At 36.5% G+C, this 24,245-nt stretch overlaps 1 protein-coding gene across 10 annotated transcripts in view; it reads left to right on the forward strand.

Moving 5' to 3' along the window:
- The window catches only part of LOC131028162 (CSC1-like protein At3g21620), a 280,393-nt gene that overhangs the window by 198,415 nt on the left and 57,733 nt on the right, over window positions 1-24,245 (forward strand). For all 10 annotated transcript variants that reach the window (XM_057958389.2, XM_057958391.2, XM_057958385.2 and 7 more), the window contains 3 exons: window positions 1,743-2,003; window positions 2,857-3,181; window positions 12,167-12,400. In XM_057958389.2, the coding sequence (XP_057814372.2) occupies window positions 1,743-2,003; window positions 2,857-3,181; window positions 12,167-12,400 (820 nt within the window). The remainder of the gene's footprint in view (window positions 1-1,742; window positions 2,004-2,856; window positions 3,182-12,166; window positions 12,401-24,245) is intronic.

A 24,245-nucleotide genomic window follows, 5' to 3' on the forward strand; every position in this document is an offset into this window, starting at 1 on the left:
AATTAACATGACATAGATGTCAATGAAAGCAAAGATTAATCACATTGATGTTTGATAATAATCACGATGATATAGAAAATTACATCACTTAGAGATGGCAGAAAGAGTTGAAGGAGGAAAATGACACTATTTTATAAATCATGATAGGAGAATTCCTTGGATATGACTATATTTGCAATCAATTAATAATATTTGAATGTATGTACATATTTTGAGCATTCTTATTGTTTCTCTTTATCCTATTATCAATCACATATCTGTATTCTTATGCAAAAATCAAAAGAAAATTGAAGTCTTTTAAAGTATTTATTTAGTTCTTTTAGCTCTTATCAGCACTTTATGAAAACCCAATGTAATTTAAATAATGTATCTGGCAAACCTCTCTAGGAAGTTTCCCAGTTTTCAAGATATATGTCTAGGATCATATAGAGATGCATAGAAATTTTATCTGAAGTCTTCTAGTGTCTAGAGACATCTCCATATGTTTGTTTGAGATGGCAATCCATTTCTTATACTGGAGATGTGTACCAAGGGTCAATTTTTGAATCTCCTAGGAACTATGGTTGTCTCTCCTTGAATATCATGGAGTCCGAAAGACTTTTATTTGATCATGTTAGTGATTTGTTTAATTAGGCAGTTATTAATGTTTCTTGATGGTGTACATATTGGATTTTCTTATAAATTATTTGATTTCTTACTATATAGAAATTTCTAATATAATTGCTTTATGAGGTTTACACAAATTTAGGGGTTAATATCATGTCTTATTTTCTACAAATAGTACAACTAGTTTGAAGAGAATTGTAATCCAAGCCACATTAATTATATGAAAATTGTAAAAACTTTGCAATTCTTTCAGACTGAATTGAAATTCATGTCATGAACAAAGTTTTCTGGTCACTCATCATAATTGTTTCCATCCAAGTTGTCCTTGCTGAATTCCTTGAGTTATCTAAGCCAATTCTCCTAGTACTCTTCTGACCTGCCATCCCAATCTTTAGAAAAAATGATTTTGACACAGGTTTCTATGTTTATTTTCATTATATTTTAGCTTACCTTTAAACTTATACGTCATATGTTTCAAATACTACATTTTCTGTGCCTCTCTACTTTACTTATGCTTCAGGTCATTACTTTAATTCTGCAGGCTTGAACGTTTATTATCTTACTTAAATCTTTTTGTTTGAATTGATTAAGGTAACACCATTAGTAATCTTTAGGCCTATAATTCATCCACTGCACTCCTCCAAGTGCTATCTTGGAATAATTTTGTTCAAGTTAGTTATTGCATTCGCCCACTTGATAGTTTTGTCATATCCTTCCATATCCCTGCATTAAAGACAAGATAATAGGGTGTTGGTGATTCAATAGGAATTTATCATTGCACATCTACAAATCAATTGTTTTTTTTCCAAATGCATATAGTTGTAATTAATCATGGAAATTATGTGTTGGTTGTATCTTCCAAACACGTGGTAAACACAATTTAATTTGACCTCTTAGCTTTGGCTTATGTGACCATAAGCCAGGACTAGTCTTTTTCATAAAATATGTTGTCCTTTTTCACTTTGGGGTTCAGTTACAGTTTAACAAAAAATATTAAGCTAAGGCTAAAAGGATTAGTGATTATTTACTTTTATTTTAAAATCTCTTAGGCATAATAGAATGCAGATATCTAAAATTTTAGGCATTAGCTGATTTTCTTGTATTTGGTAACTTAAATTTCTAACATTTGTTTACAGGAAGGTTGTCAAATCATTCATCCAGGGGTTTCTACCAGGTCTGGCTATGAAATTATTTCTCCTTATACTTCCATCAATCTTGATGACAATGTCGAAAATTGAAGGTCACACCTCATTTTCAGAAATTGAAAGGAAAACAGCAAGCAAGTATTACTACTTTATTTTGATCATCTTCTTTTTTGGCTCTATACTCGTGGGATCGGCTCTTCAAGATTTTGATGCCAGGAAAGAACTTAAGGATTTGGGCGATTCTCCTACAATGTATATCTCATTCTTTCATTCTGAATTTGATGAATCTCAATCTTGGGTTTTGGAATTGGCATCACAAAGAATTTTTACTTGTAAATTTCAATATGCGTTAGTAGAGCTCATTTTGATTCTTTTTGGATATTAGTTGTCTCTTAGTCTCTTGCTGGTGTAAAAATATTTTTTTAACATTAGCACAAGATTTTTCTATCTAGAAGATGCTCTTAAAAAAAATTCTTATTAAGGCCACAGTAATGATGTGAATTATGACATCAATATAGGATTAATGTTATCCAAATTAGAATTCATATTTATTCTATTCTGGAACTTTCTACAGTTTTGGTGCCTGTTTAGATACTATTCAAATTCCTTGGAGAGCCCTTGATTTGCCCCAGTGCATCTCCCACTGCTTATTCAAACTTATATACCCCAAAATGGTCTGTAATATAATTGTATGTAATCTACTCTATATAATGATGTTCATGATCTTCAATAGAAAAAGTGCCATTTATGTTCTTTGAACATCTTCCCTTTCTCTTCAGGAATATTTTTCTTTCATAGACAAAAAATGTAAGGTATTCAGATTTTTTCTGGAATTTGAGAATATTTATCTTGTTTTTAATGGGAGTATATATTTATTCTTTCTTTTAACTTTGACAAGCATTAAAATTATGAGAATCTCATAGTTTCAACTTTCTTCCTCACCCACCACATCGTTATTATTATTATTATTCTTTTGTACAGTTCTAAAATATTCAATGTTATATATGATTTGAGCAATATTTAATAACCTTTCAAATAAATACTACTGGTTCCTATTACTTGCAAAGTTGCAGTATTACAATTTGTAGAGTTTTTATATTTGCAGAGTGCTAAAAAAGCTTGGAGTTCTAGTTCCAATGAGAGCAACTTTCTTCATAACTTATATCATGGTGGATGGATGGTCTGGAATCGCTGGAGAGATTTTACGGTTAATTCCATTGATTATGTTCCATTTAAAGAACTCTCTTTTGGTAAAGACTGATGAGGATAGGGAGAAGGCAATGGATCCAGGAAGTGTAGCATTTGCAGAAGCCCTCCCTCGCATGCAATTATACTTTTTGCTTGGTCTTGCATATTCAGTGGCAACACCCACCATTCTACCTTTTATAGTTCTCTACTTTGGGTTTGGCTATTTTATCTTTCGACATCAGGTGAGTAATTCCTCTATGCGCACACACCAATGCACACCTATATGTTTTTTGGTAGATTATTTCAAAAATTAGTATTTAAGCAATACTTCAAAAGATTTTTCATTTCGGCACTCCTTTTAAATAAATGCAATATGACCAAAATCTCAACTATCAAGCAACAAAAAAAAGCTGCATGACACAACTATTCTAGGGGATTGAATATAATATTAACAGATAATTATTATCTATTGTGTAAAACTCTCAGAAAAATAAAAAATGACATGTGACTATATATTTTAATATAGATAAATAAAACATCATCTTCTCAAGGAAAAAAATACTTAGGTTTGATGGCAACGTTAATGAACACCTTTTACAATATGGTTTGCTCTATAATATCCATAGTTATGAAGAAAAAGAAAAATTTCCATAGTTAAATGGAAAAAAAACACTAGAAACTGATTTAGACTCAATGCTATGGCTATTTTATCTTTCAACATCAAGTCAGAAATTTGTCTATGTGCACACACTCACACATACCTATGTGTGTAGAATTTCAATATTAGTATTTAAGCATATTTTGATAGATTTTTCATTCTTTTCCCTTTGAAGACCCTTATAAATAAATGTAATATGACCAAAATCCCGACTATCAAACAGCACATACAAAAGTTGCATAATGCACTCTCAACTATCAAGCAACAAACAAATACTATAAATAATTTTTATCTATTTTCTACAAATATCAATAAAATGACACGTGACCATGTTTCAATATAGATAAAGAAAACATCATCTTTTTAAGGAAAAAATTATGTAGGTTTGGTGGCAACTTTAATGACAACTGTTCAGGATATGGTTTGTTTTATAATATCCATAGATAAATGAAAAATAGACTGTTAGAAATTGATTTGCTGCTAAGTGCTATTTAGAAAATATTTATTTTATTGGTAGAAAACAGGAGGGTAAACATACTTAATGAGTGTGGGTACTTGATGCCATCTGCAAAACAAACATGAACCACTATATTACAAAAAACCTTCACACATAAATAATGTGGCTTAGAAGAGATCCTCATCATGCACTAATTATGTTCTAATTTGTTGTTTTTAGGAGAACATAAAATGGAATAATATATATGGTAGAACCATTCTTCAAATTATAAGGGGAAGCTTCTTGAGATCTAACTAAACCTAAAACTTATGAACAAACTTTACAATTATACACACTATAAAAGTTTATCAATGAGGTTTTACATGAAATATACATTTTTAACTAACTATATTTTAAACTATCAAGCACAAATGAAGACACCTGTATACTAGCTAAAGAACAGACCAATATTCAGATGCAACACAGATATTTGAACAGAAAATATTCCTTGTTTATTAACTTTGGAAAATAAGGGAGTACTGTTGACGTGTATTTTATACACAATCATACACAGAATAAAATACCAATAGGTATCTTATCCTCTCTTGAGAAAATAGTCTCTAACTGCTGAAGATCTGCAAAAAGGATCAGTTAGATGGACTCCAAGGTTCTTTTAGTGGGGTCTCCACGTGTGGACAAGCTTTTTAGTGGTATGATGTGATTTGCTGTTTCCTCCAAGGGGTCTTACGTATTCAAAGCTCGAAGATTTTACTAAACTAAAGGAACTTTCAAAAAAAAAAAAAAAAAGCAAAAGATAGGGTTTAAGAGGTCTAATCTAGCCTAACCCTATGAATGACTTAGCATGGACGAGATTTGGCAAGACTCAACCAACTTCAATTTTGCCATAAGATAACAACTCAATTGAAATTAGTGCGATCTTCTAAGGTAATAATGATGTTCAATGCATCAAAGACCAAGGACACTACTACGAAGGTACATATCCAAGACACGAAAATGCTTGAAGGTTAAGGACTCAAAATGTTCTCCAGTCGACCACGCAAGGCGTTCCTACAATCAGCAAGAAGCTAGTGGTTTGGATTGCGAATCCTACCAAATATCAAATCCCACACTTAGTCTTTCAAATTAACAAACTACTTTGATTGAGCGTGATTCAAGTACATCCAACAACCATGAAGATAACTTAAGAAATTTGCAACAAAACACCATAACTTCAATATTTTATTGATTTCCAAGTCATCATATACAACAATTGCTTGAATTTCTCTCTTCAAGACTCAATCTTGCTACAAAATAAAATTGCTTACAACTCTAATCTCTCTTCTCTATTACATCAACTATTACTATTATCTGACTATTAACTATTAACTATTGAAATGAAAAATGGGGGTATAAATAGCATCCCCAGTTACAATGAAAGGTCCAGATTGAAAATAAATCAATGGACAAGATCATGACACCTAAACCCTAATTAGGGTTTGTTACAAATGACCTCCTTTTGACTGAACAATATTAAATGCATAGCCAAATATTAAATTCGGCACAAAAATCTAGGAGGTATCAACCAATGAGAAATAAGATGTCATGTCATCTGTAACAACCTTTCATCTAGAATCTTATTCCCTTTCCAATTCTCTTTCTTAGCATATGCAATGAATTTTGTCACGATTCCTTCGATTTCTGTGATTGGAATCTCGGGAAGATTCTTGATACTCTCTTCTAAGTGGATGACTTGATCGAATGCATCTAGAAGAGCTGCGTCCCAAGTAAGTTCAAGTTCCTTCGTTCTATCAATCAGGAGCATGGTGGCATACATCTGATCATACTGTTCATCTGTAACATCTGCATCCTTGCGAAAGATGATCTTGATTCTATCCTCAAATTCTTGTATATCCACATCTGTCTCGACCTCGATCCTTCTGCCAAGAATGGTACGAAGTACCTCAAATACTCTGTCCTGGATCGGATTGATCACCTCCTCAACTTGACCACATCTAACACTGATGTCCTCGAAGAGAACACTCTTTATATGGAGTAAGGTTGACCACTGAAACAAACTGTGAGAATCACCTTCTAAGATCCTCTCCTGCGCTAAAATTCTTCTGGATGTGTGTCTTATTATTTTCAAGACAGGGATGACAACGTCCTTGGTATGGGCAAATGCAGCTACTGTTGCCATCAATCTGTGGATTATCTCAAGAACTTGGATAGCCTGATGAATGATCTTCGACATCCTTGTAACAAATTCTATGGCCACTGTATGAGATCTATCCATCCAACTACATGTACGCTGGACCAGGTTCCTGAATCTTTCTGCTTCATTGATCGATTGAAGGGGCAATGCCTGCACTGGTGACCTAACTGGATCCTGACGTCCCAAAGGTTCCTTGATGTGACTGAAATATGTCCTCCATGCACCGACCTCTCTCTCAAGCTTTCTATTCTTTTCCACTTCTTCTCTAAGCTTGTCCTTCAATGCCTCAAATGTGTCAGTAGCATCATCCATTGTCTGCTCTGCAGTGGATGGTCCTAACTCAATAGTTTGTATATGATAGTCTTCTGCTAGGATCTCACCCTCATATTTATCTGCTGCCGGTGTAGCTATCTGCAGCTTTCTGGATCCAGTCTCATCTCGAATCATCTTGGACATCTTTGCAGCCTTCTTCTTCTCTGTTATCACATGTGAACGCCCAATAAGGCTCTCTAAATCAATTGCACTGTCCTCGTCCTCAATTACGATCACCTTAGTCAATCTTTCCTTCAACCAATCTGGGATATTCGATCTTGTCTCTTGAACTTGAATTTCTTTATGTACTATTTCTTCTTGTCTGGGAGGAGATGTCATTTCATTATCATTATCTAAATCATAGTCTTGAAGAGATCCATTTGATGAAACATGCTGTGCCTGTCCTTCCTCCTGCCTGTCATTCTGTACCATCGACTCCATGGACTCTTCCACTCGAACTGTTCTATTTTCCGGTCTGGAAGAAGTATCTGGTGTTTGATCTTTGTTGGCACCTTGCTTTTTCTTGGAAGACTCTTTCTTTTCTGATCTTTCCTTTCTCTTTGAACCTCTCGAATGGAGATTGCCCTCATTGGCACACCGAAGGTTACCTTCACCTGAATTCCTAGGATTAGGATTGCCTTCACTAACACTGGCTCCACCTTCGGCTGGTTTTTCTTCCAAAGTAAAAGACATAGCTATGCCTTGTTCTCTCAACTTCTGATGCTGAACGTCTACCCATCTGCGAGTACAAGACAAAACTGGTGCCATCAAATCATCTAAATCCACGGCCTCGGGCTCATTCCAATCCAATCTTATTGTTTTGCTTTCTCTATCATAGGAAGACTGGATGTGCCTGCCATTGTCCTGAGCTTGGTCGGCCACTCTGTAAATCCTACATTTCCTGATGAAATCCAAAGGCAATCTAGAATGTATCTTACGTTTCACTTCAAGATCATCTAGGAGGTTCATCATAAAATCTTCAATTTGGTGCTCATGTCTAAATCTTCTACCGACCGTCTCTTCTAAATGTCCATATGGATCAAAGCTCTCTCTCCAAGCAAAAGATGAAAAAGAATACAAGGCTAACTCCTTCTCTGCGTCATCCATGGCTAAGACATTAGGACATACCTCAACTGAATTACCCAAAATAATAGGTACCTGGACTCCATTCTGATGTCTGTGTCTGAATGCCTTCACATATGCTGCCAACTGCCTTGTTACTTCAAGTAACACAATTCTGTCTGTCGGGTACCTCGGCAACATGTATGGAGGTAAAGGACATCCATGCACTCTAATGTAAGTGAACTTGGGAAACTGAATGAACCAAGCACCGTACCTCTTGATGAACTCCTGGGCATCTTGAGATAATCTGTTGTGAATTCCACCTTGCAACGTCCTTGTGATGTTCATCGTGAAAGTATCATTGACTAACTTGTAGTTCTTCTCTGGCGGATGATGCAAGTATGTATAGGATTCACAAGCTCTGACCTCGCCGGGTCCTCTTCCAATCACTCCTCTGTGAGGTAGTCCTGCGTACTCAACGCTCCTGATCAAAGCATAAATGACGTATGAACTCATGTGGAAGGACTTAGTAGCCCTGAGTCTCCTCAACTGTACGTCCAAGCAATGGCTAATTATTCTAGCCCAATGTATCGTACCCTTTCCTTGAACAATCACCTGGATGAAGTAAAACATCCATTTCTCAAAATAGAAGGCATGAGGTGCTCCTGTAACTCTGTTGAGCATGGTAATCAAATCTCTGTACTCCTCCTGGAAATCAATCCGATGCGGTGTGTTCGGTACTTTGCTCAGACGGGGACGACTCTTAAGTAGCCAGTTCTTGTTAATTATGCTTAGGCAAGCATCTGGATCATCATTGTACATTGATCTGGCTCCTTCAATGCTCTTGTATATCATGTCCCTGTGCTCTGGAAGATGGAAAGCTTCACTTATGGCTTCCTCTGAAAGGTACGCCAAAGTGTTTCCCTCATTGGACACAATTGTCCTGGACTGTGGATTGTAGTGACGGGCACACTCGATCATCAACTCGTGGCACTGAATAGCTGGAGGAAAACCGGCCGCCTTGATGATGCCACTCTCTATTATTCTCCGGGCGACAGGTGATGGCTTGCCGATGTAAGGGACCTCTCGGAACTTCTTCGTGCTAAAGTTCCCCAAGTTGGTATCTCCAATGTTGCTCCACTTCGACACGATCTTGGTCTCCACCTCTTCGGTCTTCTGATCTTCTTTCATGAGAGCTGAGCGGCTGGTGGATGCTCCCGCCTTTGGGGTTGCCATACCTACACAACATTTCATTATAAGAACTAGATTTTGCAATGAATAATGTAAATAAGAGAGAGAAGTTTTTAGGAAACGTCATGATAAGTCTCTAGAGTTATCATTTCCTAAAAAACAACGATTGAGCTAAGAGATTCAAAATTCAAAATTTCAAAATTTGAAATACGACGATGAATGAATAAAGCAATAATAATTAAAATCGCCATACCTCGATAGAGAGCTAACTCTAAAATGCAAAAAGGAAAAGATCGCCTAGGGAAAATTGGAGGAGTAAAATAGTCTTCAATGTGGTCTCCTCAAAATCGACTTCGCCACCTTTGGATTTCAATGTGATCTTCAAGTATCGCCTTTGGCCTTGGTCTTAAACGGATCTCCAAGTTCGCCCTTGACAAATCGCATCAAATAGATCTTCAAGTTCGCACCACCCTTGATGTATAAAGCGCCACCCTTTGGATGAATGAAATTCGCACCACCTTTGGTCTTCAACGCAATTCGCACTCCACACTTAATGATATACTTCGCATCACCTTCGCTTCTCCTCAAGATCGTATGAAGGATAAAAAATAATGATGTGAAAATGAACATTTCACTCCCCTTATATATAGCGCTCACACCTTTTCATCCCCTAGGCCGACTTGATAAATAAAACCATTTTTAAAAATGATTTTAAATGATTTGCAATAAAATAACAAGGCCGACTTGCTTAATTGAGCGCTCTAAATTCGATTTTATATTAATTAATTAATTAATTATTAATGCCTTGCGTTTGCAAATTTCGATTTTTTAATTAAGGCAAAAATAATTAATAAAAGATAACGCCATATTAAATGCTAAATAAAAATGGATTTTCAATTTTTTAATCGATTTAGCATTTAAGGAAATTTAAATTTGTTTATTTGGCGCCAAAATTGGAAGACAAAGGGACGTACCTCATCGCTCTGGTCCCTTGGAGAGGGACAGGAGCGATTCAACATTTTTGTCCTGATTTTGCATTTTTTCACGATCAACTCCTTCATCTCCACGTTAAAAATCGATCATCTTGATAGGTTCTTCGCATTTGATCATCTTGCATGTGTGCTTAAGTGCCTTTTGAGTGTACATCGCCCTGGTCCTTGTCCAAAGGACAGGAGCGATCTTCTTGTTTCCACGTCCATCTTGCATCTTTTAACTTCGATCTTTTATTGTTGGCGAATAACATCCTTTGTTCGTGTCTTTTGCGCTTATTCCATTTGCTCGCATGAAGTTTTGGGCGTATTAAAGGGATCATCGCCCTTGTCCCTTGGAGAGGGACAGGAGCGATCCATGTTTTCTCCTTGACCTTGTCAACTTTAAACCTTGATCTTCGTTGTGATGTCCTTCAAACGTTGTCCTTCACCTTACCTAACCTCGCCTAGCTTGGATCTTGAAGGAAAATGAGTGCTATTGATAGTATCGCCCTGGTCCTTGTCCAAAGGACAGGAGCGATGGGAGCTTTTCACCTTGATTGGCAATGTTTGGACGTTGAAAAACTCTCGCATTTATCTTCAAACGATGCCTTGGACCATGCATTACCTTATGAAATCTTGCTCTTACGTAAATCTTGCACAAAATGACCAATGCATCTAACATCGCCCTGGTCCCTTGGAGAGGGACAGGAGCGATCTATGTCCTAGGATGCGAATTTCATCATTGTGACGACCTTTTAATGTTTGTGCCTGCTAAAGACGCCTTGAAATGTCCCTCGCCACCTTGTCTTGACTTGGATCGACCTTGAACTTGCATAGGAACGACCTTGAACTTGCGTAGGAAGTATCATCACCATTGTATCGCCCTGGTCCCTTGGAGAGGGACAGGAGCGATCCTCCTTTTGTAGCCTTTATCTCACTTTGTCAGGTTCCAAGTTTGTATTCAACGGATTCGTCTTTCTTCACTTCATTCATTCATGCCTTAACATCATCTGTAACTTTGCAAGAAAATCATTTATATCAAAAATCGCTCTGGTCCCTTCCTGAGGGACAGGAGCGAACTAGGCATTTAGCACTGTTATGGACGTCCCAAAAATCTTCAATTTATATTCAACGCATTTATCTCATGTTTTTCCTTGTTTTTGAACGTAAACTTGCCTTGACCTTTGTCTGGATTTTGCATAATGAAGGAAATCGCTCTGGTCCCTGGGAGAGGGACGAGAGCTACAAGGTACCTCGCCCTGGTCCCTTGGAGAGGGACAGGAGCGATTTGGTCATTCTAGGTCATTCTCCTTCACCTTTGGCATTTCAAATTATATTCATTTGGTAAAGCACCTTCCTTTGGACCATTTCAAATTGCTAAGTCATCAAAATCTTGCAAGGACAAGGCGAAATTTGATTTGTAGCTCCGGTCCTTCACTGAGGGACAGGAGCGATTTTCCTCCTGGAGGCATTTCTGTGTTCATGAAAATCTTCAATTTATATTCAATGGAAAGATATCGCCGTTCTCCATCACTTCCAACTTGAAATTTGTCTGGACTCTGCAGGGATGATGAGATATTTGAAAATGAGCTCCCGTCCTTCACTGAGGGACAGGAGCGATTTTGCTCCTACAGGCCAAAATAACATGATTTTTCACATTTTAACACTTCACGAGGTGAAAACAAATCAATTCCAATGCCCAGGATCAAAATCAAAAAAAAAAGCAAAATTTGGTCAAAATATTCAATCGGACAAAAATTCACATTGACTTTCAATACTTAGACAAATTTAAGCTCTGCATCAACATTCCAATTGAAAATTAGACCATTTTGGCGAACTCATTGCATTCAAAATTTGCATCCTAGAAAAGGAAGCTCAAAAGCTCTCAAAAACGACTGGATTTTGGCCTGAAAAGACAAAAATAAAAACCCTAAGGCTTGACCCTAAATCCAGACGACTAACTAACTAGCAAAACCCTAAAAGCGAAAGCGAAAACGAGCGAAAAACAAGCAAAAAGAGGGGGTCCCCATTTGCGATGGGGCGATGTGTGAAATGGTCACAACAAGTACCATGGTACTTTTCCAAAAAATAATGCAACCCAATTTATTCAAAAAAACAACCAACAAATTTCTTTGCACCTTTCCATTTTCTGTTTCAAGTTTCCTTTAATTATTTGTTATTTTGTTTTAATTTTTTTCCTCTTCTTCTGTCTGTTTCAAACTTTTCCCTCCATTATTCTTTATTAATCATATATTTCATTTTTTAATAGCTAATTCAATTTCAATAGTTATTTTTCATTTTATACACTATACACTATTTGCAACTTCTGAAATGTTTGTAAGTTATAATACATTCTTATGAAATTCAATACTTTTCCAAAATCAGGTCATCAATGTCTATGAACAAAAGTATGAGAGTGCAGCAGCGTTTTGGCCTGATGTCCATTATAGGATTATAATAAGCTTACTAATATCACAACTTTTGTTGTTGGGGTTGCTAACTGCTAAAAACGCAAAAGATTCAGCACCAATACTTATTATTCTCCCCTTTCTCACAATCTGGTTTCACAAGTATTGCCAAAATCGATTTGAGCCTGCCTTCTCCAGATATCCTCTAGAGGTAAGTAAATGCATACCCTATTTATGACTTTCGCTTGTTATCTATTTGAAGCAAAATTAGATTTTAGTCTGTCTTCTCTAAATTACTACTATATGAGTAAATGCATGTCCTATTAGTATCTTACAATTTATTTGCATCTAGTAATTTACTTTGTAAAGTCATGAAAAATAATTCTCTCCTAAGAAAATACAAATGAAAAGCATTGCAATCCAATTTTTATTTGAAGTAATGAAGCATTGCAGCTCCTATGATCTGCTCGGGAGGCCATGCTGTAGCTTTTCATCTGATAATAGTAATTTATACAATATCTTAGTCATGGAACAATTCAGATTTAGGAAATGTTTATAGCCAAGAATGAGAGAGGTGTTTTTCATTTACTTAGAGGACTGCTAGACTTATCGCATGAATTGTGACATTATAATACAAGTATACTTTCATTAATGGAATCCTATTCTATAGTTGTAAAATCCCTGGTTAAACTTATGCCAAAGAATTTCACACTTTTTGCAGCTCAGCTGATTGGAATTTTGGTCAAACAGTTTGCAGGTTTTCCTTGAAGAGTTTTTTCTGGGTTGTTTTACTTGTTTTAATCATATGGTTTAATGCAATCATAACCCCAAACTCATGTACAAAGATTTATCTCATTTTTTAATAATGCAAAATGTGACAACCTCTACAATATTTTGCTCAAAATGTGTCATTTTTGTCTCCAAGGCATGTTTTACGAAGTCAAAAACTCACATTTGTTAGTGTCAAATCATTGGGGGGCATCTTTGCCATCGTTGTCCAAGTTTTGGTGAGTTTTGGTCTTCTTTTTCCTAGCCTTTTGTGCAATTTCGGTTTTCAGAGCAGTCACTGCAAGTTGAAGATTTTACTCTTAAGGAACGCTTCCCGAGGCAAAAAAATTTGCTCCTTGTTGAACTAGATTGATCACATTTCAAATTTCATCGCGTTTCGAGTTCGTTTGCTATGTCTTTCCTTCAATTTCAGGTTTTTTCTTCTGGACTGCAGGTGGGAAATTTTCTTTCTATTGCAGGTTAAGAGTTTTCTTTTGTTTTTGTGTTGTAGGGGTTTTTCTAGCAATTACAAGTGCACTATATTTAAAACTTGTACCTTGTAACTTGCTTTTTATTTTCCCTTTTCCCTTTTTGTCTTTTAAGTTGTAGGAATATTTTAGACAAATTGTAAGTGAATTTAAAATTACAAGTTTAATGAGAACTTGTAACTTCTCATAAAAGTTCTTACTTTGTTCTTTTAAGTTGTAATAGGGATTTTATTTCCCTATTACAAGTCTTTTTTAGTTTTTAAGTGATTTTATGTCTTGTGTTTACTTGTAATGGGAATTTCATTTCCCTATTACAAGTTTTATGTTTTTATTCCTTATTAGTTGTAATAGGGATTTTATTTCCCTATTACAAGTTTTTATGTTTTTTTATGTTTTTTTAAAACTTGTAATGGGGACTTTATTTCCCTATTACAAGTTGTCTTGCTCTTTCTTTTTGTCATTTCTTCCCTAAAACCCGAATTTGCCCGAGTGAAGGAAAAAGTGATGCAATTTAAAACTTGCAAAGGGGTTTTTAAAAAAAATGATTGCATCTTTGGAGGGCACATTTTGTTTGTAGTTGGAGATGAAGAACCTGACCTGCACTTTTCTTCTCATGAATCCGATTTTGGTGGCATTCTTCCCCTAGATCCGTTCCACATTCATGCTAAATTGTTAAGAATCAATGCTAGTTGCCACGTTTTCTACCAAAAACGGTTTGGGAAAACACCTAAGGCATTTTTGAAGACGTTTTTTGCTGGTTATTTCCGCATTTTGGGTGCTCCTTTTTCGGCATTGTTGCCACGTTTTGTATGCAACATTAATGCAACGTGTTTGGCATCAAACATGAGTCTTCTTTCCATGTCGTTTTTGGAGGAGGTTGAATCAAAATTCGTTTTTGGTTGCCAAGGGTTTTCAGCATGTCTATTTATGGAGCATTTCAATTCTTCCCAAGCTCATTTGTTTTGGTCTAAGGCATTTGACCAAGCAAGAATTTGAGTTTCTAAGTGATCTTCCCAAATGGATAAGCTCTTTGAATGCAAGTTGTAAATGCACAAGATTTTCCCCTCATGTCAAAACTCCATTTCATCCATTCATTTTTCCCATTTAAAGTCTACTTGCAGTCGGAATTTTAAAACCCGATTGCAGTTTTGTCTTCACTTGCAGTCAGCCTTCTAGAACCCGAAATTGGTCCAAAATGCACTCAAAAAACACTTGAAAATGACTCTTAAAGGTTCAATTACAAGTGCAAACTTGTGGTTTCCCATTACACATGAAGTTGCATGTTTGTTTTCCACAATTGCAAGTTAATGCTCTTGTTTTTCCACACATGTAATGCAGTTTCCAGAACCTGAAATTCACTTGTGAGACCATTTTTGCATCAATTTATCCCTTCCCTTGTTAGTCTTGTTTGTACACAAGACCTACCGAATCAATAAATTAAGGCATGGCCCTTATTTTGCAAGCAGATTCCAAGATTGGAGGATGATACAAAGAAGAGATACAACAACAATTCATAGTTGAGAGCATAAAATGCTTTCAAGACAGAGATAGGTTTCTTGCTTCAGCCTTGCAAAGAACTTCTCTCCTGAAAATCCAGTACTACCCTAAGCAAGAAGATAAGGTTGAAGTTCATTGGCCAAGGACACAAAGATCATTAAGGATGCAAATTCTTGTTTCGGTTCAAGATGTCTTCACCAATTTAGAATACTTCAATTTCTAGCATCCTGAAGCAGCATGAAGATCATCATAGACAAAGGATGATGCAGTTGGAGTCATGTCTTTGGACACTTAGATTAATTATGTATTTGTAATTTTGTTTTAACAAATTACATGTAATGTCAAATTCGTAATTGCAAGTGTCACTTTACTTGCATTTTTGTAAAATGTAATTACATGTAAGGCAACTACAAGTTGAGTTAGATTAGGACTGTAGTTGGAATAAGTCATGGTGGTTGAAAGAATTTCTCAAGTGAGTTAGGATCCTCCCACCTTTTTCTCAAGGATCCTTTCCTATAAATACTTGAGGGGGTCTATTGTAATTGATATCTTTTGGCAATGCAACAAAATTCTGCCAATTTGTATGTGCACTCTAAGACTTTGAACTTCGATGTAAATGAAATTGCTTTCAATAAAAGAGGCAAGTTGTGCTGAGACTTTGTGCCAATTCAAGTTGTTATGTGACGACATTTTTTGGAGTTGATTGTGATTTCTGTTCTATTGTTCAAGAGGTATTTAAATTCAATCTTGCAAACTTTGAGCTGCTAGTTGTATTTAGAGTTATATGTTTGGTTTTCAAACTTGGTCTTGCAGACTTTGAGTTGCTTATCATATTTGAAGCTAGTGTGGAAAGCTCAAGTGGGAAGATAGCTTGTAGACTTTGTGCTGCTTCTATTTTTAAGACTTGTGCATGAAAGGAGAAGCGCATCATATAGATAGACTTTGAGTTGTTGTGTGTTGGACATTGTTATCATTTTGAGAAGGTTGATAGGATGGTAGAAGTGTTGAAGACTTTGTGCTTTCATTTCTGTTTTCCCCTCCTGGGGAAGTGACGGAGGTCTTTGTGCTTTCATGGAAACTTTGCTTCCCTTTATGTTCCAAAAATCCTACAAAAAAGTCTCATTTTTGTATTTGTTAGTTATTTCCAATTGCTATTACTTTTATGTGAAGAGAAAAGAGTATAGTTTTTCTTGAAAGGAGAAGAAAGATTGTTGTTTCACCCATATTAGATTAGTTTAGTTTGTAGATAAGGGGAGCCTTCCCTAAATTAGGAGGGTATCATACTCACACACTGTGGCTGAAACCACAATTTTGCACATCCCCTAGGTGGACAAAATTTTCAACCAACAACAACTATGACAGAATATTGATATTCATTAAATAGGTCTTCACTGGGTCTGTTTCTTCTCCAAAATCCACACACCAATGTCAATGTGAGGTTTGCAGGTTACACGCTGCTCTCTTGCACACTCACGCCACCTTCTATCCTCCAATGCTAGCACAAGGCCATTTGATCCAGCAAAAAAAAGGATTCTTTGATAGGGTTGAGTGGCCTATGCAACACTTAAATCATCTCAATAAGGCTGAATGTCTCTTTAGGTTCTGATTTTAATGTCTCGGGCCAACCTCTTAATGTACTCCAACACTCCTCTATCAATGCCAACAAGGTTACCTGACGTAGTCACCAGATAGGAGGGACCTCAAAGAGATCAATCCAGAATGGTCAGCAAAAGTAAACACAACGGAAACACAGGGACATGATGGAGGCAATGTAAAACAAATTGAATTATATCATGAAAACTGTTTACAACCAATTGGGTTCCAGAAACCAGCTCACAGGCCTGCTAAAACATGCTCAAAATACATAACAGGTCACAACCGAGACCTCAAATCTTAAGATCTATCTTCTATGCTCAGTCTAACTTCTTGATTGCATTCTAATGCTCTATTGCAATTATTTATACGATCCAAGGGGGGATCTGATCGGCCCAAAAAGAGATCAAAACCCGAAGAACAAAACCTAATGTGCAAAATCAACAAGGTCGGCCTCCACCAAAGAAATTCCTCCGAAAAATCCAAAGGATGAAGTGTAGATCACGGGAAAAGGTCGGTCACACGCCAAGGAACAAGGGAATCAACACTCAGGGCTCCGCAAGCTACGGAAGGGATCCGGTAGATCACCAATGCAAATAGGTCCAAGCAACCGGTAACAGAAAACTGTCTCGGAAACTGGTAGCGATAACTTGCCGGAAAATGATCCAAATGCTCCACGGTTTGGAAATAAGGAAGATGATCAAGTAGTCAAGCAAAATCCAATTCCACAGGTTCCGGTGAGCCAAATCCGAAACACACAAAGAAATGTTGAAAATTTTGTACACCTCGGGAATGTGCAAAATTGTGGTTTCAGCCATAGTGTGTGAGTATGATACTCTCCTAATTTAGGGAAGGCTCCCCTAATCAACAAACTAAACTAATCTAGTATGGGTGAGACAACAGTCTTTCTACTTATTTCAAGAAAAGCTATACTCTTTTCTCTTCACAGAAAAGTAATAGCAATTGGAAATAAATAACAACAAATACAGAAATGAGACATTTTTGTAGGATTTTTGGAACATAAAAGGAAGCAAAGTTTCCATGAAGACACAAAGACCTCCGTCACTTCCCCGGGATAGGAAAATAGAAAAAAAACTCAAAGTCTTCAACTATCTATTCTCCTATCAACCTTTATAGACGATTTTCTACTAACTGAGCACAATATGTAGCAGCTCAAAAGCTAACTGCATGATGCACTTCACCTTACATGCACAAGTCTTAAAAATAGAAGCAGCACAAAGTCTACAAGCTATCTTCTCACCTTACCTTTCCACACTAGTTTCAGATATGATAAGTAGCTCAAAGTCTGCAAGACCAAATCTGAAAACCAAACATGTAACTCTAAATACAATTAGCAGTTCAAAGTCTGCAAGATTGAATTTAAATCCCTCTTTCACAATAGACCAAAACTTACAATCAACTCCAGAAAATGTCGTCACATAACAACTTGAATTGGCACAAAGTCTCAACACAACTTGCCTCTTTTATTGAAAGCAATATGATTTACATCTAAGCTCAAAGTCTTAGAGTGCACATACAAACTGGCAGAATTTTGTTGCATTGCCAAAAGATAAAGATTACAATAGACACCTCAAGTATTTATAGAAGAGGAGTCATGAGAAAAAGGTGGGAGGATCCCAACTAACTTGGGAAATTCTCTCAACCACCAAGACTTATTCAATAACTAACTATGACTTATTCCAACTACAGTCCTAATTGAACACAACTTGTAGTTGCTTTACATGTAATTACAAAAGTGCAAGTAATGAGTTAACTTGCAATTACAAAGTTATTTTTTTTTACATGTAAATTGTCAAAACAAAATTACAAATGCATAACTAAAACTATTCCACGTGTCTAAAGACACGACTCTAACTGCATCATCCTTTGTTCGTGATGATCTTCATGTCGCTTCAGGATGCTAGAACTTGAAGTATTATGGATTGGTAAAGACATCTTGAACCGGAACGAGAACTTGCATCCTTATCTTCTTGCTTGGGGTAGTACTATCTTTTCAGGAGGGAAAGGGATGCCTCTCAACCATGAATCGTTGTTGTATCTCTTCTTTGTATCATCCTCCAATCTTAAAATCTGCTTGCAAAATAAGGCCCATGCCTTAATTTATTGATTTGGTAGGTCGTGTTTGCAAACCGGACTAACAAGGGAAGAGATAAATTGATGCAAAAATGGGCTCACAAGTGAATTTCGGGTTTTGGAAGCTGCATTACATGTGTGTGAAAAACAAGAGCATTAACTTGCAATTGTGGAGAACAAACATGCAACTTCATATGTGTACTGGGTAACTACAAGTTTGCACTTGTAATTGGACCTTTAAGTCTCATTTTCAAGTGTTTTTTGAGTGCATTTTGGACCAATTTCGGGTTTTGGATGGCTGACTACAGTAGACTTTAAATGGGGAAAATGAATGAAGGTGTGAAATGAGTGGATGAAATGGTGGGAATGGTATGTACGGATGATGGCAATGAATATGGATAAAAATGGAAGGATTTTGAGAATGTCGTCTTCAAGAAAATGAGAAGAACTTTCAACATGTAATCCGGTTCTAAAAACCCGATTTTGAAAGAATGGGTATTTTTCATCTTTGAAACTTGGAATTTCAACAAAAGATGGTTAAAATATTACAACCATAAGGGAAGATCAATTATTTTCATCCTACTTGTAATTGGAATTTAAAATCCCGAATACAAGTAAAGAGGGAAAATGGGGAAGATCAATGCAATTCACAAATTGCTTTGCAAACTTGGAACAAAGGGGAAAAATCTCTCACAAAACCGATTTTAGGAAAGAGCAAAACAAAACTAACAACTATTATGAAGAGAAAGAATCTCTTATAGACAAAAGAAGAAGATTCAAACCCTAGCCACGTTTTTAAGAAAACACCATATGTATCAAAATGCCCATTAAAAGCATGAAGAATCAATCAAGTAAACCACCCAACCTCCACGCCTAGGCAAGACAAGCCAAAACGATTTAGGAAAGACAAGATTCGTGGCACTTGAATGAGGCAAATTGTGGCATTTTTCAAAAATGTTTTTGCTGTTAAAACACCATAAAACCAGCGATAATGTCTTCCAAATGGCGTGAAGAGAGTTGGAAAATGCATGAAAATAGCAAGAAATCCAAAACGCCTTCCTCCTAAGATTTCTCCACAAAAATCGGTGGAAATTGTCAACAAAATCCTCCAATATTGTTGGTCGGGTTTTTGGGAAAGAACAAGTAGTTTAAAATGCATGCAATAAGGAAAATCGGGTTTCTAAGAGAAAACAACTTTAAAATACTTTTAATAGGGAAATAAAACTCCCATTACAAGTTTTAAACAACTCAACAAAAGACTAGTAAAGGGAAAATAAAAATCCTTTTACAAGTCACAAAAACAACTTAAAAATAAAACATGTAATAGGGAAATAAAATCCCTATTATAACTTAAAGTGACTTTATAAAACTTGTAATGGAGGAGAAAAAACCCTACCATAACTTAAAATCACTTAAGAACAACTTTTTAAAAGAATTACAAGTTTTATTTTAACGTTATAATTTAAAGTTCACTTGTAATATGCCCAAAAAGTTCCTACAATGACTTAAAAGACAAAAAGCAACAAGGGGGAAATAAAAAGTAAGTTACAAGTTCTATTTTTCATAAAGTGTACTTGTAATTAACTAAAAATTTCCCTACAACACTAAAATAAAGGAAAAACATAAAACTTGCAACTTAAGGAAAATTTCCCACCTGCAGTCAGGGAGAAAAAACCTGAAATTGAAGGAAAGACATAGCAAACGAAACCAGAATGTGACGAAATTTGAAACGCGGTTCAAGGATGGACTGAGGATTAAGACAGTCCAAGGGCGAAGAAAACTTCTGCCTTGGGAAGCATGCCATAGAGTAAAATCTTCAACCTGCAGTGACTGTTCTGAAACCCGAAATTGCACAGAAAGCTAGGAAAAGGAAGACCAAAACTCACCAAAACTTGGACAATGATGGCAAAGACAACCCCCAATGATTTGACACTATCAAATGTGAGTTTTGTAGGTCGTAAAACGTGCCTTGGAGACAAAAATGACACTTTTTAGGCAAAAATTTGTAGGGGTTGTCACATTTTTGAGAAGCAAAAAATGGGGACAACAAGTAGTCAAGCAAAATCTAATTCAACAAGTTTCGGTGAGCCAAATCCGAGACACACAGAAAGAAATGTTGAAACTGCAAACAGAAAGCAAAACAGAAAGGAAATATTTTTGGTTGATGCAAGATTGCTATGAACCAGGGATGCTCCTACATCAGACATTCAAAGTTGTTGAAAAAGTGAGTCTCTCACTTTGTTGGGGTCAGAGGAAAACCAAGGCGGTCTACCAGTCTTAGTTAGAGAGAAGCACCTCCCCTGGTGTTCGTCTGGAATCCCGAGTTTCAGGTCGGACCGAAAATCTCCGAAGTTTGCATAAACTTGCCAAACCCCGATTTTTGCTAGCTAAAGGTAAATTGCAAAGTTTTAGAGTTTGAAAAGAGCCTCTCATTGCCGAAGTCCGCGACTAGGGCGAAATCGCAGGATACAAGCTTTCAAAAGGCTCTCATTTCGCTGAGGGTTTATAGAAAGGGCAAAGTCGCAAAGTTTTAAATTTACAAAAGGTATTTAATCGCCGAAGTTCGGCGACTAAAGGAGATCGCGAATTTAAAGTTTGCAAGAACACCCCATTCCCCAAAATTTGCCAGTATTGAATAAAATGCAAGAAGTAAAACTTGACAAACTCCTCCCATTCACCGAAAATCGCGATCCAAGGGATAAATGATGGGAAGTAAAAGTTTTCAAAAGCATTTAAAGTCCTGATTTTTGCTAACAGAGAGTGAAATCGCGTGAAAGTTTAAAAAGTTGCAAAGTGCTTGAGAACCCCGAAATTCGCACTATAAGGGAGGAATGTAAAAATAAGAAAGCTTGCAAAATGCCTAAAAATGACGAAAATTGCATTCCAAGGGATAAGTGCGAAAATTTAAAGTTTGCAAAGTGCCTCCAAAACCCGAACTTGAGGTAAAGTGCAAAAATTTAAAGTTTGCAAAGTGCACCCAAAACGCCGAAGTTTTCAAAATCGCGATTTTTGGGTAAGTTGTGAATGTTTGAAAACTTGCAGAATGTCCTATTTTCTCGAAATTCGCTAAGAAAGGCAAAATCGCAATTTTCACAAGATTTTACAAGGAGACTCCAAACTCCGAAATTTACAAGGGTAAATCGCGCCATGTAATCACTCTAGGAATTCCGAAGCTTGGCAATATCGCACGATTTAAGGGGGATTTTCAAAAGATCGTAAACCCACTTTTAACACCATGGTAAATCGCGAAGAGATTAAATAGTTTGTTGAGGAACAAAACGCCCAAGATGCCTAAGGGTTAAACGTAGAAGTTAAAAGTCTGAAGAACCATCCAAAACCCCCATTTTTGCCTATTTTCGGGAGATAAAGGAAAACTTTTAAAGATAGAAGGGCATTAAGTAACCAAGTTCGCAAAGTGGCTTTTAGCACGAGAATGCCAATGCAGAAGATATTTTGAAAACCAACTTGTAGGCCAAAATTGAACAATAGGGCAAAATCACTTTTCGCCAGTCAGCCAAGAAGCTTTAGTGGATTCAAATCGCCCAAACACCATCAAAACCAAGGATCAGATTCCATGTTCGAAGAGAAAACGACATTTCAAGATACATCTCACAAAGAGCTTCTCGAGCCAAGCGTTAAAATTTAATATTTGTTAAGTTAAATTATTTAATTTTTCAAATTGATTTATTAAAATGAAATTGTCGTTTGCAGGTTGCAGGACGTCATCGAAGAACCAAGAGAAAGCCTGAAACTACAAGGCAGGCACTGAAAGCTGAAGAAGAAGATGTAGGAACACGCTATAGGAGCACGAGAGCAACCGAACATTGGGAAGCGTGCCACTGGACGACAAGCTAAAGTCCACCACCGGAACCAAAGACCGAAGAACACTTTGAGTACAACAATCATGCGTTCTCAGGAAAAGTGCACAGCTGGATTTAATTCCAGGAATTCAGTTTTAAACTGAAACTTTTTTAATGTAAAACTGTTTGTGGGCCCCACTTAAGATATTTTGAAAGAAAAGGGAAACAAGACAGTTGTGGACAGTTATGTCCAACTACCGGATTGACCAAATTAAAGCCAAATAGTGGCAGGTAGTTGAAATTGTGGTTGGTTGGATAACTAAGAATTGATTGGGCATAGGTTAAAGTTGCCAGCTTCTGGAAGGCAGATCAGGACCCCTGGATGCAGTCCATCCTAGCCTTCGATTCAATATTATAAAATCTATAAAAGGCAGAGGCCTTTCTTTTGTAAAGGGTTAGAGATTTTTGTTAGATAGTTAGACAATTGGTTAGAATTTTGTAGTTAGATTTTAGAAGGTAAAATAGGTTAGATCTTAGCAGTAGCATAGAGATGCTGCAGAAATTGTTGTAATAGGCAGCTGAAATCAATATATAAACATTGATTTGGTGTTTATTGTCTTGTTTTCATCCTGTTTGCATGGTTTCTTTCAGCTGGTTAATTTTAGAGTGCAGGGATTTTAATGGTGAAGTGTGGAGGGATATTTGATGCATTTCTGGTTCATACCATTGGGGGTCTGCTAATTGTAGGTCACCGTGCATGGTTAGTCTGAACCCAAACTGTGCTTCGTTCAACTGCAGGTGTTCGTCTTAGGATACGCCAGAATTGGGTGCCTAAAACGAGTGTCTTCGGTCTGAAAATCCTTCATCCCTTGGAGCTTGCACCATTTTTGTCTAGTTGTGAGGGTATCTCTGGCGAAACAAGAACTGGTTTATCGAAATCTGTCTACCCACTACATCAGTTGTTATCATCCTTGTCCTTAGGCTTCCTGAACCCTTCCCTTTTGATTTTATTTCATAGTCTGAGAATCGCAGCAGATTAGCTTGTTGCAAACCGTAAGTCCCCTTGTGCTCCCATCAAATCACATCAACCATTGAGTAATCCCACAGTCAAGACCTGACAACCAAAACCTTGAGGTCATCCCCTTTGAGAAAACAAAAAACAGCATTAGGAATTTCCTTATCTCAAGAGAGGATAGGATGCTCGATGAGATCATTCTATTCTGCGTTGGCTGGATGGAGTTTGCAGCGATGCGACTTTAGACACGTCAACACTTTCTAACAACACCACGCCTCTCCTTATGGGGGGATAATAGAAGTGATTAAGCAATTGGACTATGAACATGCCAATCTCTTTGTATTAAGAATAGATATGTTATTAATGGAATTTAATCAAATTATTATAAACTTAATTAACCATTATAGATCTGATTAGTTCTGTTATATGCATAAAAATAAGAAATAATGTAACTATTATAATATTCATATATAATATAGCTGTAAATAGACAAGTGATTCATTAGTGAGACACAACATATTGATCTGATGTCTCAGAATAGTCTGCCTATGAACATGTATTGCCTGCAGATAATCTGATCTGCTAATCCCAAAATCATTAACCTTCGATGCCCTTCCTAGATCGCAAGGTGTTGTTGCTTTATATCCCTCCATCGGTTGTGAAAGATTATGACTCTTGTCATGGTGGCGGTCTTTGGGAGGAGATGTGTCCCTTAATCCATTGCATGACTAATTGCTTCTTCAGTTTATTAATTATTCTAACCAATTCTCACTTGTCTTTAGAGGAGATCACACATAATTA

Source organism: Cryptomeria japonica, chromosome 5, assembly GCF_030272615.1.
Source record: "Cryptomeria japonica chromosome 5, Sugi_1.0, whole genome shotgun sequence".
Lineage (NCBI taxonomy): Eukaryota > Viridiplantae > Streptophyta > Pinopsida > Cupressales > Cupressaceae > Cryptomeria > Cryptomeria japonica.